Source organism: Doryrhamphus excisus, linkage group LG1, assembly GCF_037039965.1.
Source record: "Doryrhamphus excisus strain RoL-2023G ecotype Guam linkage group LG1, RoL_Dexc_Guam_v1.1, whole genome shotgun sequence".
Classification (NCBI taxonomy): domain Eukaryota; kingdom Metazoa; phylum Chordata; class Actinopteri; order Syngnathiformes; family Syngnathidae; genus Doryrhamphus; species Doryrhamphus excisus.
Window position 1 is genome coordinate 5589562 of NC_136357.1, and position 21532 is coordinate 5611093.

General features: G+C 37.5%; 2 protein-coding genes across 2 annotated transcripts in view; both read right to left on the reverse strand.

Moving 5' to 3' along the window:
- Nucleotides 1-6047, reverse strand: part of wt1a (WT1 transcription factor a) — a 40513-nt gene extending 34466 nt beyond the window's left edge. Inside the window, exon 1 of the mRNA XM_058075744.2 lies at nt 5904-6047. The gene's annotated coding sequence lies outside the window, so the exon portion shown is untranslated. The remainder of the gene's footprint in view (nt 1-5903) is intronic.
- ccdc73 (coiled-coil domain containing 73) lies at nt 5869-20728 on the reverse strand. The gene is made up of 20 exons (XM_078792544.1): nt 20684-20728; nt 20446-20586; nt 18910-18981; nt 18154-18225; nt 17694-17729; nt 17478-17552; nt 16062-16100; nt 14484-14619; nt 13699-13778; nt 13292-13417; nt 13124-13183; nt 12937-13041; nt 12518-12589; nt 12283-12390; nt 11181-11352; nt 9533-10968; nt 8722-8821; nt 7743-7879; nt 6287-6366; nt 5869-6085 (listed from the first exon to the last, which is right to left on the reverse strand). Exons 1-20 carry the CDS (start codon nt 20726-20728, stop codon nt 5917-5919), a joined length of 3261 nt encoding a protein of 1086 aa, XP_078648670.1. The 3' UTR covers nt 5869-5916.
- Between the last annotated feature and the right edge of the window lie 804 nt (nt 20729-21532).

Sequence of the window (21532 nt, forward strand, 5' to 3'; positions counted from 1 at the left end):
TAGAAAATAGATGGACGAATTAAAATGCATAAAAATTGTTGATTTTTAATATTATTTTTAACAGTCATTTCTGTGATGTTTACTTTAAAATGTTAGCAAAAATACATTTTTATTGTGGTAAGAAATGCTTGAAAGCCAGATACAGTCATCAAAAAAGCCCTACCTGGCTCCCGAGCCATAGGTTCCCTACCTCTGCTCTACACAGAGATGGCCAAGGGTGGAATTTTTTTTATAAAGTAATGATTCATCTTGCTTATAAATTGTAGTATTTTGTGTGATCACTACCGGAAGTGATTGTTTCTTTCAATTTCCTATATCAAACAGTAAAGTACATGTTTATTGTTTCTACAACCATGATAGTTAGTTTATTATATTATATGGATTCATATATGATTAGATGATATTTTGATATATTACATCTAGTACTCACTACAAATTACTAAAGCCACTTTAACATATTTTACAACACCAATAAGTCCGTTTTTTTCAGTGTAAGAATAAGAAGGCAACAAAAGATATAAAAGAATTCAACACTCCCTTCACTATAATCTCCTAATTCGAGTATTTTTACAGGGCTAACAGAGCAGCTGCAATACTTCAATTTAAGACTCCTGAGTACACTCAGAGTGCCAGGATTGCACTCCATCTACTGCTCCATTTAATACGACTTCCCCACCTGATTTACAGTGATGGCTTTTGCGGCAAGAGGTATAATATGACAAAACATGCCCCTATAACCCTGGTATATTCAACAATGTTTAGTGCAGAGGCCCATTTAACTGGAGGATTGACAAATATACTGTTTTACTCCCTTCTCATGTACAGAATTTCAATAAAACGGTTCAGTAAATCAGAGCTGAAGATAAACCCTCCACTTACTGTACAGTGGTATGTATGTGAGGGGTATGTGTGAGTTAAGGGTTATGACGAGTTCTATCTAAGTTAGAACCTCACCGTTAAGTCAGTTGTACGTAATGTGTTTACACTCATTGGGCCACAATATTAGGTCCACCCGCACAACATAATGACATCTGTTTTGTGCCTTTGTAAAGATAATGCTTAGCTATGGCTATAGACTATTTAATGTGTGTTAACAAGCATAGTTAAACATACAATATGTAATTGATGAAATGTGGCATTCTACACTGGCCTAGCTAGACTCACCAGGACCAGGCTTAATAGCCAGAACAACAAACTTTTATTGCAAGTTTGAATTATCTCACAACATGGGGAAATATGGAGTAATAACTATAAAAGCAATCTTCACTCGCTAAATGTACTGCAAAAAAGGTCAGTAAGGATAACTCATAATGCCGCCTACAGAGAACATACTAACTCCTTATTTCTAAAATCACAAATACTTAAACTTGCTGATATAGTTCATCTTCAAACAGCTAAAATAATGCATAAGGCTAAAAATAACCAATTACCTAAAAATGTCATCCAAAACTTCTCTACAAGAGAGGAGAAATATGATCTCAGGGAAGAACTACATTTGAAACACTTATATGCTAGGACTACGTTAAAAAGCCATAGCATTTCAGTATGTGGAATCAAACTATGGAATGGATTGAGTAAGACCCTCAAACAATGCACAACGATGAGCCAATTCAAGAAACAATACAAGCAGTTGATGTTTGCTAAATACAAGGATGAAGAGTCTTGAACCAGTCATGATGTGCTATATATATCACTATATTGACACTTACTATGGTACACATTATGTCATTGGATGCTCATATCACCTCGTACTGCGTTACGGGACAAAAAATTAAAAAATTAAAAATTGAAAAAACAAAAAAAAACCTTAAACTGTATTATGGAAAGCAGGAAGTGAACAAATGTAACAGTTACTGATTGTAAAAGTACCAGATGGAGGGGTAGGATTTAATGAGCTTTGCTTCTTCCTACTCCTTTTGGACATGTGGAACTGTGAACTGATTATGTGATGCATTCAATTGTAATCTGATGCATGTTCAAATGAAATAAAACCATTACCATTACCATTACAACTCGGGGTACCGTTGCAGCCATTACCAACGCAAAGCTCAAACTCAACTCTGAACCCTCACCATCACTTCCTGTTAGTTCTTCACGCAGGTCCCTAAGGGGAAGAAGACATTTATACAACGGCTCATTTACTCATTTTGGCTACTATATCAGGTATTAAATGTGACTAGGGGGGTGTTATTTCAAGTCTAGAGGGCTCTAACAATGGTAAAGAAAACATGTTGTAAACAGATTTTGTATGCTCTAGCTACGATATATATTTTTGTAGTAAAAATGACTTTCTCCAGTACAATGCTGTTCAACGGATGTACAGTACCACAGTGTGCAGACAGAGGAGATAGTAAGTACTCCAGAACTTGGAACACCAATGACCAATGTTGTGGTCCCTGAAACAGACCTTTTTGTATAATTCTGAAATCACATTATTTTCTTCAATTTTACCTTTTAAAAAAAATCTCTGGCACATCAACACTTGCAATAGAAACAGAGGGGGGGATTTAATTAGCTTTGTTTCTTCCTACTCCTTTTAGACATATGGGATCTTGTGACAGCCCTAGCTGTTACTAATGTTTTCTCTGTAGTTAGCAAGGTCACTAACACATGACAACACCTCATGATGACGCAGTGCATCACCACAAACATCGCCAATAATAATAGACCTATTGTTACATTAATACCGCTCTTAGAGTTTCAATCATATTTGTCATTGATTATTTTTATTCAGCTTTTTTGTTGTGGACCAATTCACATGTCACTGGAGCATTGCAACACAAAAGGCCATTTGTACAAATATACACAAATTCTCAAAGCCAAGTGTGTGTTGGGGGGACACAGTGATGGAATGTGAATGTCAGCAGTAACCTTATTTACTCTTCGTATAAACACTGGGCAGCAATTAATAGCAGGTATCCTCCCCAGCTAGGGGGTAATTGACTGTTTCAAAGTATCACCACTGCATAATCCGAGCAGTGTGTGTGTTTGTGTGTGTGAGAGAAAAGACAAAATTTTGATGTGAGATGAAACCAAACTTTATGTGTTTGCATGTGAGAAAATATATACTCCTTAACATTCCTCACCTCCCCCACCGTACACTCAACCCCTCCCTTGCACCTAATTAAGATAAGGGTCAGCAGTGGTGGGCATCACCACTAAAATGCACCAGATGTCTTTATGAGTGCATTAACATTCAGATGTATTCATTAGCAGTAAGTGTAAAAATGGACCATGCGGAGACCTTGTGCTAACCATCAAAATATGCATCATTAATTTTAATGAGAGAGCAGAATGAGTCTCGAAAGGAGCAACTTTGGATCTGGCGGCAAATGGACTTGGCAGACACAAAGTTCCACAAACAAACATAAGTAAGAGCAACAATACAAGACAACGGATTACATTTTTCATGCATTCAAAAACCCCAGTGATAATATGATAATTAGAAATTGGGCAATTATGATTGGTTTGACTGCCTGGGTGGCTTTATAATAGCTATTTTGAAGCACATACTGATTGTTGAAAATTCCGAGAAGAATATAATACAATATTACTGTATTTTCCAGACTATAAGTAGCACTTTTTTTCATAGGTTTGCTGTTCCTGCGACTTATACTCCAGAGCGACTTATAATGAAAAACTGTTTATGTTACATAAACACTGGACACCTTTTCTGTTTATGTTTATTTTTTGTGTAGCTGAATAACCATTGTGTTAGCATATCTTACACCTACTCAGCCTGTTCTCTATTCTTTTATTGTTAGAACCTGACTTCCAAGAGGAGATAATGTCTGTTTTGGTCAAGTAGTTTGGAAAATAAATTACCTGCAGAAAATGCGACTTATTCTTCAGTGCAACTTATGCATGTTTTTTTCGACCTAATTATGCATTTTTGGTCTTGTGCGATTTATACTCCTGAGCAACTTATAGTCCAGAAAATGCGTTAGTTTGTAAAATAAATTACCCGCAAAAAATGTGACTCCAGTGCAACTTATGGATGTTTTTTTTCTACCGAATTATGCATTTTTGGCCTTGTGCGACTTATACTTCGGAGCGACTTATAGTCCATAAAATACGTTAGTTTGTAAAATAAATTACCCACAAAAAAGGTGACTCCAGTGCAACTTACGTTTCTTTTTCTACCGAATTATGCATTTTTGGCCTTGTACGACTTATAGTCCAGAAAGTACAGTAGTTTGTAAAATAAATGACCTGCAAAAAATGCGACTTATACTCCAGTACGACTTATGTATGTTTTTTTTCTACTGAATTATGCATTTTTGGCCTTGTGCGACTTATACTCCAGTGCGACTTATATATATATTTTTTCGACCTAATTATGCATTAATTATGCATTCTTGTGCCTTTGGTCTTGTGTCTTTGGTCTTGGTCTTGTAAAATAAATGACCCGCAAAAAATGCGACTCCAGTGCAACTTACGTATGTTTTTTTCTCCCAAAGTATGCATTTTTGGCCTTGTGCGACTTATACTCTGGAGCGACTTATAGTCCAGAAAATACGGTAGTTTGTAAAATAAATTACCCGCAAAAAATGCGACTTATACTCCAGTACGACTTATGTATGTTTTTTTCTCCCGAATTATGCATTTTTGGCCTTGTACGACTTATACCCCGGAGCGACTTATAGTCCAGAAAATACGGTAGTTTGTAAAATTAATTACCCGCAAAAAATGCGACTTATAGTCCAGTACGACTTACGTATGTTTTTTTCTACCGAATTATGCATTTTTGGTCTTGTGCGACTTATACTCCGTAGTGACTTATAGTCCAGAAAATACGTTAGTTTGTAAAATAAATTACCAACAAAAAATGTGACTCCAGTGCAACTTATGTATGTTTTTTTCTACCGAATTATGCATTTTTGGCCTTGTACGACTTATACTCCGGAGTGACTTATAGTCCAGAAAATACAGTATTATAATATAGATATGTTGGTAGATTCAGGAAAAGTTAATCAAAAATAAACTTCACACAAAAAGGTCCAAGCCAAGAAAATCAATAAAACAAAAATAAAACATTTAGTTCAGCTGACCCTAGCATGACTACTGACACCTTGATTGTTATTATTATTAGTATGTGCTCATTTAACCTTCTTTATATTTGGTCCATAGGTCTGCAGCCTTGTCACATTGAGCAGTATCTACACAAGGCATATTGAACGCAAGTAGCCCATAATTAGAAGCCAATTGTCTGTGGTGAGCTGGTTCATGCTTGGAAACACCCATATGTTCTTCTCTCGAGGGGTACATAAAATTAATGAGTGGCAAATTACAATGTTTTAATTGAACTTAATGTCTGCTAATTGATGTTTGTTAATCACAATGAGCAAGGTCGTACTAATTAGTCTTAATTCATGTTAAATAGTTAATGGTTTGTTTCTGTCCAGTCGTGTTGTAATTGCAGCAACAGCGACAACAAGGCTCGGTGTAAAGGTGTCACCGGTTAAAGCTCCTCTGAGACACGCCACCGCAATTGGTCATTAAAACTGAATGTTAATTAACTATTAACTGTGTTACAACTGGCAACAGAGCTTGGCCTTTGCTGTTTATTCATTTGGCCAGTTTGTGTGGAATAATGTCCCATCAAATAAAAGGATATCTGTGTTTTTTTTTCATTTTTTCATTCCAAAACAAAAACATAACTCCGTCAGTTTATCCTAAATTGGAATTTTATGAAGATTTACTGAAAACATTAAACAGTACACGCTTCAAGTGTGTATATGCTAACAATAGGTATGGAAAACAATAGTGTTCAACAGTATTACTAATATCAGTATTCAAAAACAGTAACATTTACCTTCATATTTTGTAAGTGTGAATAATTTAGTGTGTACAATTTACCAAGTGCAAACAATAGTCCGAACATTTAAACATGCAATACAAACTTGTTTTGGTGGTTTAGCTGTCCGTGCGTCGTCGTTTGGACAAGTGGAGTCTTTCAGTTTTGAGGAACTGTTCGATTTTCGATATCTGGGATCGGATCGAATTCTGCACTTCCTGAGAGCACAAAGGTTCAAAAGTATGCTGGGACCGTGGACTAAGACTGGACGCAGGAGGCCTACTACACCTGAAACAAGGAAACAAAACATTAAAGTAAGACTTAATAATTCCATCATTAAAGTTAAAATGACTCTTTGTGGCAGTGTTGTCAATAATGAGTGGTATATTTACAATAGTGAATACGGTTCATTTCAAGTAAGTGGTTTGCCAATGGAATAGTCAAGTGGCCAACGTGTGGATTGCGTTAATATGTGTTGAGAAGACATACCCAGAAGGAAGCTGCCAAGGGAATGTGCTGGACAAACTGGATACTGGGCAAGATGGGACGGACTTGGAAATTCTGTTCTCCTACACAAAATAATAAAATAGTAAACCTCCATATGGTGTAAAACAGTAGTCTAAATTTTTCAACTGGACATTTTTCGACCTCCTTTAGGCCTCTTGAGGAAGCGATAAACAAAGACAAGGCAGACAATAACCAGCTCAAAGAAAAAAATCCAATCTGTGAGAAGTTCCCAGTATTCTCAACAAATAATTCAACAATCTATGAGACCGGTTTTTCCTTTACACTTGAAAATTGTTGCAGTATATCTCCTTTAATAGCCGGCACATGGATCATATAGACTACAGAGTGACAGTTTGCAGTGATGGTGACAAAAGAAACAATAGGAGTATGTGAAACAGGCCAACCCAGAATAAGAAAATACAGGAGTTATAGGAGGAAATGTCAGTGAGCCAATAAGAGACATATGATGAAGTAAGAGCTCGAGAAGACTGACAAAGAGGAGTAGGTGAGTCAGAGAGGAAAGATACTCAAGCACAATTGGTAGACGTTCTTGCACAGCTCATTATTTCGACTGTCTCCGGAATGTCTCAGTTCAACATTGGCATATCAGCTTCATATTCATAACACCTGCTTGAAAATGTGATCTATATTTCATTGAATATATGTATACTTTCTGCTGTATGTTATTCATTGACCAGATCTACTGTGACTTTTGATACATATTTGGACTCATTGGATATGATTATGACTAAGGATCGACCAATACATCGGCCGGCCGATATATCGGGCCGATATTTGTGTTTTTTACTTACGGTATCGGGCGATACATGTGTGGTTCGCCGATATATTTTTCTGCCGCATGATTTAAAACTGTAATATTTGACCTGTAATATTTGTTATCATTGTAATTTTTTCATATAAATTGAGGCAGCAAAAGCAGTATCGGCCACAAATATCGGCCCAAGCAAAATCGGCCATCGGCTCAGGGTGATGGAAAAAAATCGGTATTGGCATCGGCCGGAAAAAAAACATATCAGTCGATCCCTAATTATGACTTTGAGAAAAACAGCTTTTGGCTTCACTGGGAACATTTTACAGTTCATTCATTAATTCATTTTCTACCGCTTATCCTCACGAGGGTCGCGGGGGTGCTGGAGCCTATCCCAGCTGTCTTCAGGCGAGAGGCGGGGTACACCCTGGACTGGTGGCCAGCCAATCACAGGGCACATATAGACCAACAACCATTCACACTCACATTCATACCTATGGACAATTTGGAGTCGCCAATTAACCTAGCATGTTTTTGGAATGTGGGAGGAGACCGGAGGACCCGGAGGTAACCCACAGAGAACATGCAGACTACAAAGGGTGGAATTGAACCCTGGGTCCCAGCTGTGAGGTCTACGTGCTTTTGTTCCTTTACACTTTTGTAACTGACATCTGCTGTTGATGTCTCTCTGTAGCGCTCTCCGACAACGCTCTGCTCTCCCTGCTGGGGTCTCCCGGCAAATGTTGTGGATCCAGAAACACCGGAAGCATTAAACAAGTCGGCCCCTCTGGTAGTCACTAAGGGTACTGAGAAAAATGAGGTGAGAAGGCGACAAAAGCAAGGTCGTAACAATGACATATGGTATGACATACAGTACCCTGATGCTCAAATGTTTTGATCAACTTGCAAATGTATGTTTTCTAAAGAAAAACACATTTTCATGCAATTGAGCTAGATTTTTGCAAGGAGTCTTGTTATCCGCAACTGTCAGTCTTCTTCATTAGTCTCCTAGTATGGCTGCTAATTGACCGACATATAGAAAAATTGAAGAAGTATTTCTATGTCATCATTAGGGTCATAGGTGAGCCGGAGCCTATCCCAGATGACAGGCAGATAGCAGTTGCTGATAATAGGTACAATAAGATCATTCATTCATTCATCCCATTTTCTACCGCTTTTCCTCACGAAGGTCACGGGGGTGCTGGAGCCTATCCCAGCTATCTTTGGGCGAGACTGGACTGGTCACCAGCCAATCACAGGGCACATATAGTCAAACAACCATTCACCGATTAACCTAGCATGTTTTTGGAATGTGGGAGGAAACCGGAGTACCTGGAGAAAACCCATGCATGCACGCATGAACATGCAAACTCCACACAGAGATGGCCGAGGGTGGAATTGAACCCTGGTCTCCTAGCTGTGAGGTCTGCGCGCTAACCACTCGACCGCCGCGCCGTGCCCCACAATAAGATCATTCATTAAAGTAATTTGATTGGTTGTGAATCGCATGAAAATGTGTTTATACATTTAAAATAGATCTCAAAGTTTTGTACACAACCACAGTGCTATACTGTACCTCTGTACTAGTCAATACTCAATACTAGTCAAATGCTTTTTCAGGTAGTTCAATTCAAGTCAGTCAACATACCTTTACTGTGCTGGCTTTTAAGGAACGTTGTGCAGGGAGATTCTGTAACTAGCCCAACAGGACCAAATGCATTTTTCTCATGCACAGGGAAGTTCTGAAAACATACAGTGAAAAATTAAACTTGCAACATACCACCATCTCAAAACATTTTGAAACCCCATAGTGTTTCCAGCAATTTAAAGTTCAAGCATCTTAAATAATTCATTATATGGTAATGGTAATGGTTTTATTTCATTTGAACATGCATCAGATTACAATTGAATGCATCACATAATCAGTTCACAGTTCCACATGTCCAAAAGGAGTAGGAAGAAGCAAAGCTTATTAAATCCTACCCCTCCATCTGGTACTTTTGCAATCAGTAACTGTTACATTTGTTCACTTCCTGCTTTCCATAATACAGTTTACTTTTACAATCGGTAACTGTTTCATTTGTTCACTTCCTGCTTTCCATAATACAGTTTACTTTTACAATCAGTAACTTTTTCATTTGTTCACTTCCTGCTTTCCATAATACTGTTTAAGGTTTTATTAATTTATTTATCTATTTATTTATTTATTTATTTACTTACTTACTTACATACTTTCTTATTTATTTATTTATTTTTAATAATGTACTGATATGACCATCCAATGACATAATGGGTACCATAGTAAGTGTCAATATAGTGATATATATAGCACATCATGACTGGTTCAAGACTCTTCATCCTTGTATTTAGCAAACATCAACTGTTTGTATTGTTTCTTGAATTGGTTCATCGTTGTGCATTGTTTTGTTTATACACTAAACGTCAAAGTGCAAGAATACCTGAACATTTGGAGGCAAGATGGAATCGGCGGTAACTGTAGATGAAACCGTCTCTTTGATAGCACCACCGCAGTCCGTGTAAGTCTTGGGTAGAGACAATTCCATCACATCACCAAGGGTTTCTTTCACAGCCAACTCGGGGCATTTGGAGGCTTCAACCTCAGTTGATTCATCGCTGCCATCTTGCAGCTGTATTGACCCTAATAAAATACTTTCAGGGGTCTTTGAATTCATGGTATTATCTTGGTTGGACATTTTCAAATCCCTGTCAGAACTGACCGTTTCCAGGTGAGAAGTATCCATCAGTCTATGATGACTCTGATTATGGGACACATTTTTGGTGTCATTTTTGGTTTTCCCAAACTTATCATTAGTATCTGTACCGTCCATGTTATCTGTGAGAGTTATATCACTGGTAATATTATCATGTTCTGTCAATGGTGGAATCGTCAGTGAGACAGGTGACTGACTCAGGGGGTTAGAAAGTTTAGCTGTTGTTTCATCCATCCTGTCCTCTCGGGTTATGTCTTCCACTTCATGATCTGCAGTTGGTGACAACTTCATGGAGGCTTCATTGGTTTGCACCTGATCTTTACACAAGTCATGCAAGACTGTAATACAGTCTTTAGTTATACTTTGGTCTGTGGGACTGCTAACATCTCGAAGCAACTGCCCTTTGTTTGTGTTAATGGGAATATTACATGCAACCTTCTCTATGTCCTTCTGATAGCAGGTTTCCTCACAGACATCCACTATTTTCTCCATAAAGTCAATGTCTGATTGAGTGTTGCTCAATTTATCATGGGTCATCTGGGCCTCTATCGGTGTTTCTGTCTTTCCTTTCTCTATCCCTCCATTTACACACTCTGTTGTTTCTGTTTTGGACTCATATTCACCCTTCCCACAGCACTCTTGACTGTTCACGCTATCTGCTGTTTGGGAATTGGGAATTTCTCTCAGCTCTCCAGCATATACATTTTCTCGGACGTCTTCAGTGTTCATGTCCTGATTTGTATTCCTTTCCATTTCCTTTGTGTTGTTGCTTTCCGTATTTACCTTATCTATGCCACAATAGTCTTCTCTGATCATGCTTGCACCCCCATCCTCAAACGTTCTGTCTTTAGTTAGAAAGTCATTGTTTGACATGCAGGCAGAGTTTGATTTGTTTGTTCCAATGACTGAGCTTTCACTGATGGTTTCACTGTTGGCCAACTCATAGCCAGACTGAGGGAAAGTAGTACAAGTCAGGTTTGACACTTGATTAGAGATCCTCTCACTTCTGTTGTAGTTTCTGTTTTTATCCAACAGGTGGTCGTCACAATTTGTTTTTTCAGAGAGTCCCAGAGGGTTTTTGTTTGACTGAATGGAAAATAACTTCTCACGTTGAGCTTGTAGCTGAGCTTGGGAATTCACATGGGGATTTGGGGCTTTGAATCCTGTACAAGGACACAAGATTAAGACTTCAGGTTATGGTTTAAGTGTACTGATCCAAGATGACAAAAGTCTGTATATTATAAGGACTAGTATTTCTGTATGTTATGTGTTAATGGATTGTTTGAACATCCTGAGGAAAACACTACACTAAATCCTTAAAAGAGAACAAATAATAAAGCATATTCATCTTCTTGTTTATATTATATTGGCTGACCTTCTGTTTCGCCATCCAATTTGTTCATAGTTGTTGTATCTTCCAGACAGTCCAGAATCTTTTTCGGAGAAACAGCTGAGTTCTGCTGGCTGCCAAAGACATGCTGCATGGCGCTGGGTTGGAGTTCATCAGGAGGTCTCTCTCTGGTTTCCTCTGCTTCAGTGGGGAATATCTGAGTAAAAGACAGAGGCTTTTGAGTGTAATCACTCATGTGTGTTGAGAAAAACCAACATCCACATGCTTATGATTCAACAATACTCTTATGTGTTGTCTGAAAAATGGTACACATAAAGTACATGTTTTATGTTATTTTTAAAATTGCCTTTAAATTCAGTTTGGCAAGAGACACAATATGTCAATACAATGTAAAACCATATAAATATTGTCTAATCACAAGACAGTTGACGTGACCGATAAGAGATAAATATGGAAATGTAAATTTAGTGCAGTGCAGGGATTGTTGCTAAATGTTATGTGTGATGGGTTTATGAGATGTCAATGATGTATTTGATGTATTTATGAGCAGGATATAGTAGGTAGTCTCAGAGAAAGGTTTATACAATTTGTAAAGAAGGTAGTTTCCTCATCACTGATTGTGATCAATCAATCAATCTTCAGTGATTGGGTGTAATACAGCTTTGAATTCTACTCTGGATTAGACCTGCAACATGGCCACAAAAAAAGTAAAATAATTTGGAGGCTGATAAGTGGTTAGCGTGCAAGCCTCACAGCTAGACCTGAGTTCAATTCCACCCTCGGCCATCTCTGTGTGGAGTTTGCATGTTCTCCCTGTGCATGCGTGGGTTTTCTCCGGGTACTCCGGTTTACTCCCACATTCCAAAAACATGCTAGGTTAATTGGTGACTCCAAATTGTCCATAGGTATGAATGAGTATGAATGGTTGTTTGTCTATATGTGCCCTGTGATTGGCTGGCCACCAGTCCAGGGTGTACCCCGCACCCCCGCGACCCTCGTGAGGATAAGCAGTAGAAAATGAATGAATGAATGAATGAATGAATGTTTTAGTGTTAGTGTATTCAGTTGCTTCTTGAGTGTCTTTAATGCCTCAATAAAATGATATTCCAATGTACCTCATGCATACCTCATGTATATTCTGAACTTGCATTTTGACTTGGGCAGACAGTTCAGTGTGTTTCTGTTGAAGGTCATCGTGTGCTTCTTTCAGTGCTCGGAAATCTTGCTGCTCATGCTAGATGTGAAACAGAATCCGATTTTGTATTTTAAGAGAACTAAACATTGAAGTGATTGTATTTTAGGTTACATTGTACACAAAACAGCAGTATTGTACTACTTTATATGTTCTTAGATTAACTCACCATCAGTTGGGCAACCTTGTCTTCCATTTCCTTGCATTTCTCTAACATCACTTGATGTTCCATCTTGAATGTCTGCATAAAATCAATCACCAATCACATTTTTATTCAATACACATTTTAATGAGTTCATATAACAAAAAAGAAACAATAGGATCTTAAACAGTAAATTGAAAGCTAAGACCGTTTGCCATATGCCATTACACAGATTTTTTTTTATCACCAATGATACATGAATAAATAAGTAAAAGTGAGGGGAAAAAAAGAAAGAGGAAAATATTTTGTTATTATTACCTTGTATTCATTCAATATGAAAAATTGGTTTGAATTTAAATTCAACTTCAAGAGCAGGACATTATTTATAAAATTATTAAACGCATACGGAACAATATGGTGGTAAAAATTGCAGCACAAGTTCTGACCTTGTACTGCTCTTCTTGTGTCTGCAGCTGCAGTTCTAGTCTGCTCACAGTTTGTGTCTGGCACATCAAGAGCTGCTGAGTGTGCTGCATTGACGTCATCACCTCCTGTACAGTAACGCGTATATATTCACCACTGTAAGTCTAGTAAAGCTGTGTGATAATATCGTTTTTAAATTATGTCACTCACTTGTTTCTCGGACCGTACAGCTGCATACTCGTCCCTTAGCCTCTTGTTCATTTCATTTTCCTCAACAAAAAAAAGAGTCAAATCCCAGCAAATGATCATACTTTACTCACACTTGTCACACACACTGTGTCACAAAACAATGATGTACTAATTCAAGTAGCCACTTACCATGCTCAGCGAGTGGCGCAGCTGCTGTAGATGCTGCTCTGTGTTTGTCGGTGGCCTGTGGGCCTTGTCATGTTGAACTGATGACAACTTTGCCTTGATCAACTTGCTGTTGACCTCCTCCAGCTCCTGAGAAACATTTAACATGCCCTCTTAGAAATTGATGACATTTGTTGTCATACAGTTTAGGAAAACATTTTTTGAATGAATAAAATGGTCCAGCACAACTGCATATATATGTAGTATTAACTGATACATGTATATATGCTGCATATTGTGCTTGCTGCCTTTGGGCACAATTCACATTTGCATAATAATACTTATTTATTAATATACAGTTGTTGTTTACTTATTTTTCTGTACACTTGTGAATATGTGGGTTAAGCTCTCTCATAAATATCCTCAAATACCTTTTTTAGTGCCTCAATGGTCGCTTCATGTTTTTCATTTGAAGCTGTCAGTTTCTTATTTATTCTCATAGCCTCATCAACTGTAAGAAAAACAGGTAAATAAAACAGAACATAACAAAATTTTGCTTCCATTAACAAAATTACTGTATGTGTAGATAGTGTTCAGTACTCTTTAAAAGTCACTAACTGCAAATAGACAACAATATGCAGTCCCTCTATTGAAGATAGACATTCTAATTGCGCTCATCAGTCATAACAAATGTATGGTTATAGATGACCACAATGCATATAGTACAGCATTGTAATTGTATATAATTTGGGATTTGCAATATTCCCGTATCTGTGGCTAACTTGCACCACATCAACTCCTACTTACATTGCCTCAGCTGATAATAAGGTGCGCTATACTAATTTAACAGTAGGGCATTTACCAATATGCATATGCATATATTTTATAATTGGGGACATACTGTAACAATTAGTTAACTTTAAAAAATACAGTATGAAACATTGATTGCTAAGACATTGTTACACTCATACAGGGACACACATACCACATACACACATATCATATGTACTGTACAAGTAGTCTTTATAAAAACCAACATAATTGTGTCATAAGTCATAATCATAATGGAAATATTCTGCCGCTCATATTTCAGTCTATGTATATATCATGGTGTCGATGCAGTTTTTCCCGTCTAATGCAATCACAATTTAATTGCAAGAAGAAAAAAAAACAGAAAAACTTCCCCTACATAACATGAAGCCATGCCATCAATTACCATTTTGCTCCAGTTTCTCATAGGCCTTCTTAATTGTAATGCACTGCGTTGATAGAGCTTTGAAATGTTTCTCCACCTCTTTCATCTGGTTCAAGTGACTATCTTTTGACCGAATCTGCAAAGCAATCTTCTGCTCCTGTGGAAAGGATATAAACAAACAATATGAATGCAGTGAAAAAGTTCAGAAATCCAGCTGTCATTGTAAAACTGTAAATAAGAAACATTCATTCATTCATTTTCTACCGCTTTTCCTCAAAAGGGTTGCGGGGGGTGCTGGAGGCTATCCCAACTGTCTTTGGGCGAGAGGCGGGTTACACTCTGGACTGGTTGGCGGGGTACACCCTGGACTGGTCGCCAGCCAATCACAGGGCACATATAGACAAACAACCATCCACACTCACATTCATACCTATGGACAATTTGGAGTCGCCAATTAACCTAGCATGTTTTTGGGAGGAAACCGGAGTACCTGGAGAAAACCCACGCATGGAGAACATGGAGAACATGCAAACTCCACACAGAGATGGCCGAGAGTGGAATCGAACTCGAGTCTCCTAGCTGTGTGGCAAGCACGCTAACCACTCGGCCGTGCAGCTCTACAAAAGACTCTCAGCAAAAAAAAATAAATAAAATAATGAGATTTAAAAATGTCGATGTTTGACTGCTGTAGCAGCTGTACCATTACACCACCAGGGTTAACAGCTGAATTCATTCATTCATTTTCTACTGCTTCTCCTCACAAGGGTCGCAGGCGTGCTGGAGCCTATCCCAGCTGTCTTTGGGCAAGAGGCGGGCTACACCCTGGACTGATCGGCGGGGTACACCCTGGACTGGTCGCCAGCTAATCACAGGGCACATATAGACAAACAACCATTCACACTCACATTCATACCTATGGACAATTTGGAGTCGCCAATTAACCTAGCATGTTTTTGGAATGTGGGAGGAAACCGGAGTACCCGGAGAAAACCCACGCATGCACGGGGAGAACATGCAAACTCCACACGGAGATGGGCGAGGGTAGAATTGAACCCTCGTCTCCTAGCTGTGAGGTCTGCGCGCTAACCACTTGACCGCCGTAAATAAGAAACAATAAGTTGGAAATGCAAATGAATGAAAACACTTAAATAAAAGTGCATAAAAGTGTGGTGAAGAGACTCATGGTTTTAACACAGCCAGTATTTTTCAGTGGGATGAAGGCTTCTGCCAAATCCATGCCTCAAAGAGCTTTAGAGCTCTTCAAACTACCATTACAGTTTGATTGTCTGTATCACTCTCATTCTTCAATAATTCCCTCCCTCCTCTCTCATTTCACTCCCTTCTATCATAATACACAACCTTCCTTAAACTCCCTGACTGTGCCACTCGTAGATGAAGAGGGTTCAACCAAGCGAGGACCTGTTATAAAATATTTTAATACTGTCATGGCAGTTCAAGTGTCACACTCTCCCTATCCGTTACTGGTGATGAGCTCTTCAATCTAAAAGCCGGTCCTCCTGTTCCCCCACAGTCTTTTAATTTTTCTCACTCCCACTTCTCTTCTGTCAGCGACTGGAACAAGTTGGAAAAACTCCTTACCAAGTCGTTGGTTTTCTTTTCCAAGTTGTACTTCAGTAGCTGTAAGACAAGAAAAAAACTCGCAAAAATGTGATACTTTTCTATCAGGATGGGCAAAGGCTATTGTGGTCAAAACAAAAGTGATGATACTGATATAAACTGGTATCTAAATAGATTTTAGATTTGTTTTTAAATTGAAATTCAAATTCATATATTCATATTCAAATTCATGTAACTTTTGTCTTATCAGACCACAGAGTATTTTCTCAAAGGTCTTGGGGATCATCAAGATGTTTTGTGGCAAAATTGGGACAAATGTTCTTTTTGTTCAGCAGTGGTTTTCGCTTTTTCACATAGGGTCACATACATTTGGATTATTTTTGTTTTACCTTCCGTCACTGAGTATTATTTAAATTTGTTTGAAATATAAATTCTAAAAAATATAAATAATAAATAGTAATATAAATGATATATAATATAAATTATATAATATATATAATATAACATATAAATAATAATAATAATAAAAATTATAAATAATATATAATATATATATATAATATATATATATAATAATTATAAATAAAATAATATAAATATAAATTAAATAATACATTTTTCGTCTGAATTGTTCATCTAAAATATAAATTAAAAAAGTATAATATAAATAATAAATAATAATATAAATTATATATAATATAAATTATATTATATATATATATAATATAAATTATAAATAATATAATATAAATATAAATTAAATAATAAATTTTTCGTCTGAATTGTTCGTCTGAAATATTTAAATGTGACAAATAAGAAATCAGGAAGGCGGGCAAACACACGTTAAAGTGATTTTAGAGAGTTATTCCACCGCATATTATCCAGGTTATTCATTGTTATTAATGTAACTGCAAATATTAAGTACAAAAATATTGGAATAATCACACCACTGTTGCATCCAATTACATTTATCATTTTAAGAGTCACGGATTGTGAGGATTCTAGTGATTAAAGTGTTTCAATGGCATGACAACTACAGCGGATGTGGGAAAATAAAAATAAAGGGAACCACTGGACCATGTCACAAGAATTAAGACAGCTGGGCCTCAGTTTAGCCAAACAAAGCCGTTATTGTCTCCCGGATAGAATATCAAAAAAAACACCGCGATTGTCTCCACATAACATGGCCGGTCGTTAAAGTGCATTGGTCTGTGAAGATGGCTGTTTGTCACCTCTGTGGTGTCAAGCCAGAGGACAAACACTTTGGGAGCCAGATTGTCTCAGACCTACTGCCCTTGACTTCGCAAGGGATTAATTTCTGTTTACAGGTCTATAGTAAAGCAATATTTTTTTAAAGCAAGGTTGAGATAAATAAAGTCATAAATGTGATGATGCGAACAAGATAAATGGACACATGAGAGCATGAGTTTTCAGTACCTGAAGCGACTTCATTTCTTCTTTCAAGTTGCGAATCTCCTTCTCTTTTAACTCTGCGATGGCCTGATATCTCCCCTGTAATGTCACATTGTTTTTTTTGAGTGTTAAAATAAGCAATACATGCCAAAGCTTAGTGAAAAAGAATGTGCTTCGCCGAGAGTAAACGAGATGAAAACATTTAGGGAAGGAAATGAAGTGGGAATGAGATGCTCATACCTTCTCCTGCTCTGTGTGTCTTAATGTGGCCTGTAACTTTAGAAGAATATACAGTAAAAACATAATGGTATTGCTTGAAAATCAATGCTTTTGTTTCTCAATACACAGTATAAGCACTTTGCATCAGGATGAGTAGCATTTTTCACCCACTCCGAAAGGGAAATCAGCACTGAGCTGATGAAATAATACTAAATTATATTACTTGTCGACTCAAACTAATGAGCATTAATTAGAATACTGTATGACAACCAGCTCAGATCATCTTTATTACACTTTTCTGCTTTTGTATTAGTGAACTGAATTCTCACTTTGTAGTAGTAGCAGCTTTGTTGTCCCTATGCTCACCAAGTCATCAGTGAGACAATGTGCAACTTTAATTACATCATCATCTGACTTTCAAACTTACAAGTATCACCTTTAAAGTGGATAACTGAAAACTGCATTCCTGATGATTGTGTACCTGCTTTTGGACATCAATGAGAGACTGTGCATGCTGGTTTGTAGCTGTTTCTATTTGATGTTGCAAGGATTCCTATCACGGTCAGGGACAAAAGCACATAGAAAAGAAAAAGTAATAATAATAATAATACACCATACCATCATTAGGCCTGTCACGATAATGAATATATCAATTAATCGAACGATAAAAAAAAAAAACAGGTCGGCAATTATGAGCCCTTAGTAAATTGACATGTAGTCTGTCTGTGCTACACCGGCTGGATGATAAGAGGGTTCACTCTGCATCTGTCTGTGTGCATTAGCTCCATATGAAATGAAAACAGAAAATAGTGAGCATCTTATTAGCTATTAAGCCTCTTTGTGCCAGTAGCGGGGCTACACAAGTGCACAGCCACAGTTCCACTGTGTGCAGCGCAGCCTTCCACATAGTAAATTCTCAATATTCTGTATTATACATTTGTAGTGTATTGTCTGTTTTTATCCGCCTATTGTGTTGCTGTGAGTTTGTAGCTCTTTTGACACCATTAGGAGGAATTGTGTGTGACGTGGTGACGCTCCGCTTTTCGTAGCTAACATGGTACGACTCACAAAGGTACACTAAACTTGATTAACATCTAGTGGCTCAATTGTGACATGTCACAATGATTAAATTATCGAATATCGGTCAATAATTAATAGCACAATTATCGACCAGCAAAATGTGTTATGGTGACAGGCCTACAATATATCTTGCAGACCTACTGGAGGCCAGCATTACCTTCTTCCACTCCAGCTCCTGTTTCTCCAACACAACTTTACCGATCTGATCTTCGTACCAGGTTTCAGCATCCTGAACCATAGATTTATAAAAAAGGATGAAAAGATGGTGAGTCTCAAAACATACAACGTATTCATCTCATAAGTATAAGTAAATTTATCTGAACATCCATGAGATTTCTCATGTGCTTAACTATGTGAGTTTATTTAAAATATCCAATTTAACTATACTAAAATTTGCAAAAATGGCAATCATGTGGGTCAATTTTTTTAGAAACTGATTATTTAGTCTCTCCACTCAAATTAAACAAGACGAAAAATTCAAGATATACAGTACTTGATATTGCTATGTGTATGTTTTTTCAAGTCGAGTTTAAATTTGAAGTAAATCACCTTTTCATACAAAAAGGGTTGTGTTGTTTTGTTACATTAATGCTCAGGACCAACACAATGATGACATCTTGCTCTTTAACCTCTCCACCCACTGAACAACACACCATGCTGCCTTGACAGGAGCAGCCTGAGGAGGATCAGGCTCTTACTGCGGTTAACATGACTATAACAATAAAACTGAAATTGATACAAATGGCGAACATCCCATTTTTGCACCTCTAACCTATAATCGCATTGAGGATGTGTTGCCAGGTAGAAGTAGCTTGCTTGAGGGTGAGAGGTATGTTTTATATGTTTTGCTTTCTCCAAACAAATGAAATTTGTACTTATTGGTCAAGGGCCAAATAGCTTCTCTGACCTCCATTCTGATGTAATGTGCAACACACCCAGATGGTTCTTGTCCAAATAGCCAAAAGAGACAGTTTGTGTTCTTTAAAGTCAAGACTTTCTTCCTTTTCCAATTAAATAAACCTATTTTTCTGTTTGTGACATGTTATCACTACCAGCACAAATATTGGGCACCGTGTAGAAAGTGTTTTTTTTTCCTTAAGAAGTGCAGTGTAGGGTGGCACGGTGGTCGAGTGCTTAGCGCGCAGACCTCAGAGCTAGGACACCAGGGTTCAATTCCACCCTCAGCCATCTCTGTGTGGAGTTTGCATGTTCTCCCCATGCGTGCGTGGGTTTTCTCCGGGTACTCCGGTTTCCTCCCACATTCCAAAAACATGCTAGGTTAATTGGTGACTCCAAATTGTCCATAGGTATGAATGTGAGTGTGAATGGTTGTTTGTCTATATGTGCCCTGTGATTGGCTGGTGACCAGTCCAGGGTGTACCCGCCTCTCGCCCAAAGACAGCTGGGATAGGTTCCAGCACCCCCGCGACCCTCGTGAGGAAAAAGCAGTAGAAAATGAATGAATTAAATAGTGCCAAAGTCAATGCTGCATGGTCATTTCCTGTTTAATAGTCTCATCATATTTCTTCTGTTTACTATCACTGCTAACCCTCTGCAACAAATGTACACAAACATACATTCAACTTTGGAATATTCACACTAATATACAGTAGAAAAATATATTTTTTAGGGCTAAACAAGGTCAGTTTTTTATCCAAATACATGCACAGAAATGTGTCATTTTCTACTGTACCCTTCGAATGTGCAGCTCCTCGACAGCCTCAAGCAGATCGATTTTGAATTCCAACAACTGCAGTAAGATGGCTCCTCCACTTTCTAATTGACAAGGGGTGTTTGACAGAGTTTGCTCTTGTGGTGTCACTGCTCCTCTGACCTAATCGAACATAATTATTGCATATTGTTAATTAAACAGTACCTCATCAGAGTACCTTATCAGCTTGCTGAGAGATGAGTCAGTGGTCCCTACTTACAGTGACATTGGGTGAGAGAACTGTAGAATCCATATTGAAGTCCATTATGCTGCTTTAAAAGGCCAAGATCACTCTGGGTAGCCTCTCCCTGTTAAGAGAGCAACAATTTTTTTTTTCATTTTCTATACTGCTTTGTCCTTATTAGGGTCACAGGGACCCCAACACCATATGATGTTTAATCATATTCTAGTTAAACATTCTGCTTAAAGGAAAACTGCACTTTTAAAATCCTGATGTGACTCTTTCTCATTTGTGTGCATTCTAAAGATATAAAACAGATAAAAAAGATAATTCATTACTGCACGTAATGGGCCATACCTATGCCGTATACAAAGACAGCTGTTCATACACCCCCAAAAACCTCCAACAAGGTTTTATGGTTTTATATATACATGTTGTGACCTTGCAGTAAATGTACATTCATGATAGCATGTAATACTTACAGTAATTTGACATATTTTAGTCATTTTAAGCACTAAGAACTTCCTTTCTTTGCGTATTGATTTCAAAATAGCAACATAGAAACAAACGCCTACACATAGATTTAACTTTTACAAACTACATGCGCAGCAATGCAGTAAAGCTGCAGTTTTTATGTATTTATTTTTTATATATTTAGAATACACAGACGAGAAAGACGGGTTCATTCCTCACATAAGGATTGTTTATGATGGGCCGTTTTCCTCTAAATGAATCAGTCAACACCTCACCGCAATTATTTTTCATGGTAAATTCTTATATACCATGAAATTATCATCGTATGTTTTAATCACTATAATCTTCTTTGTTTTACACCACTTCCACTTTCGTAGAGCACTTTGATAACCAATCTACATTAAAATGAACCAT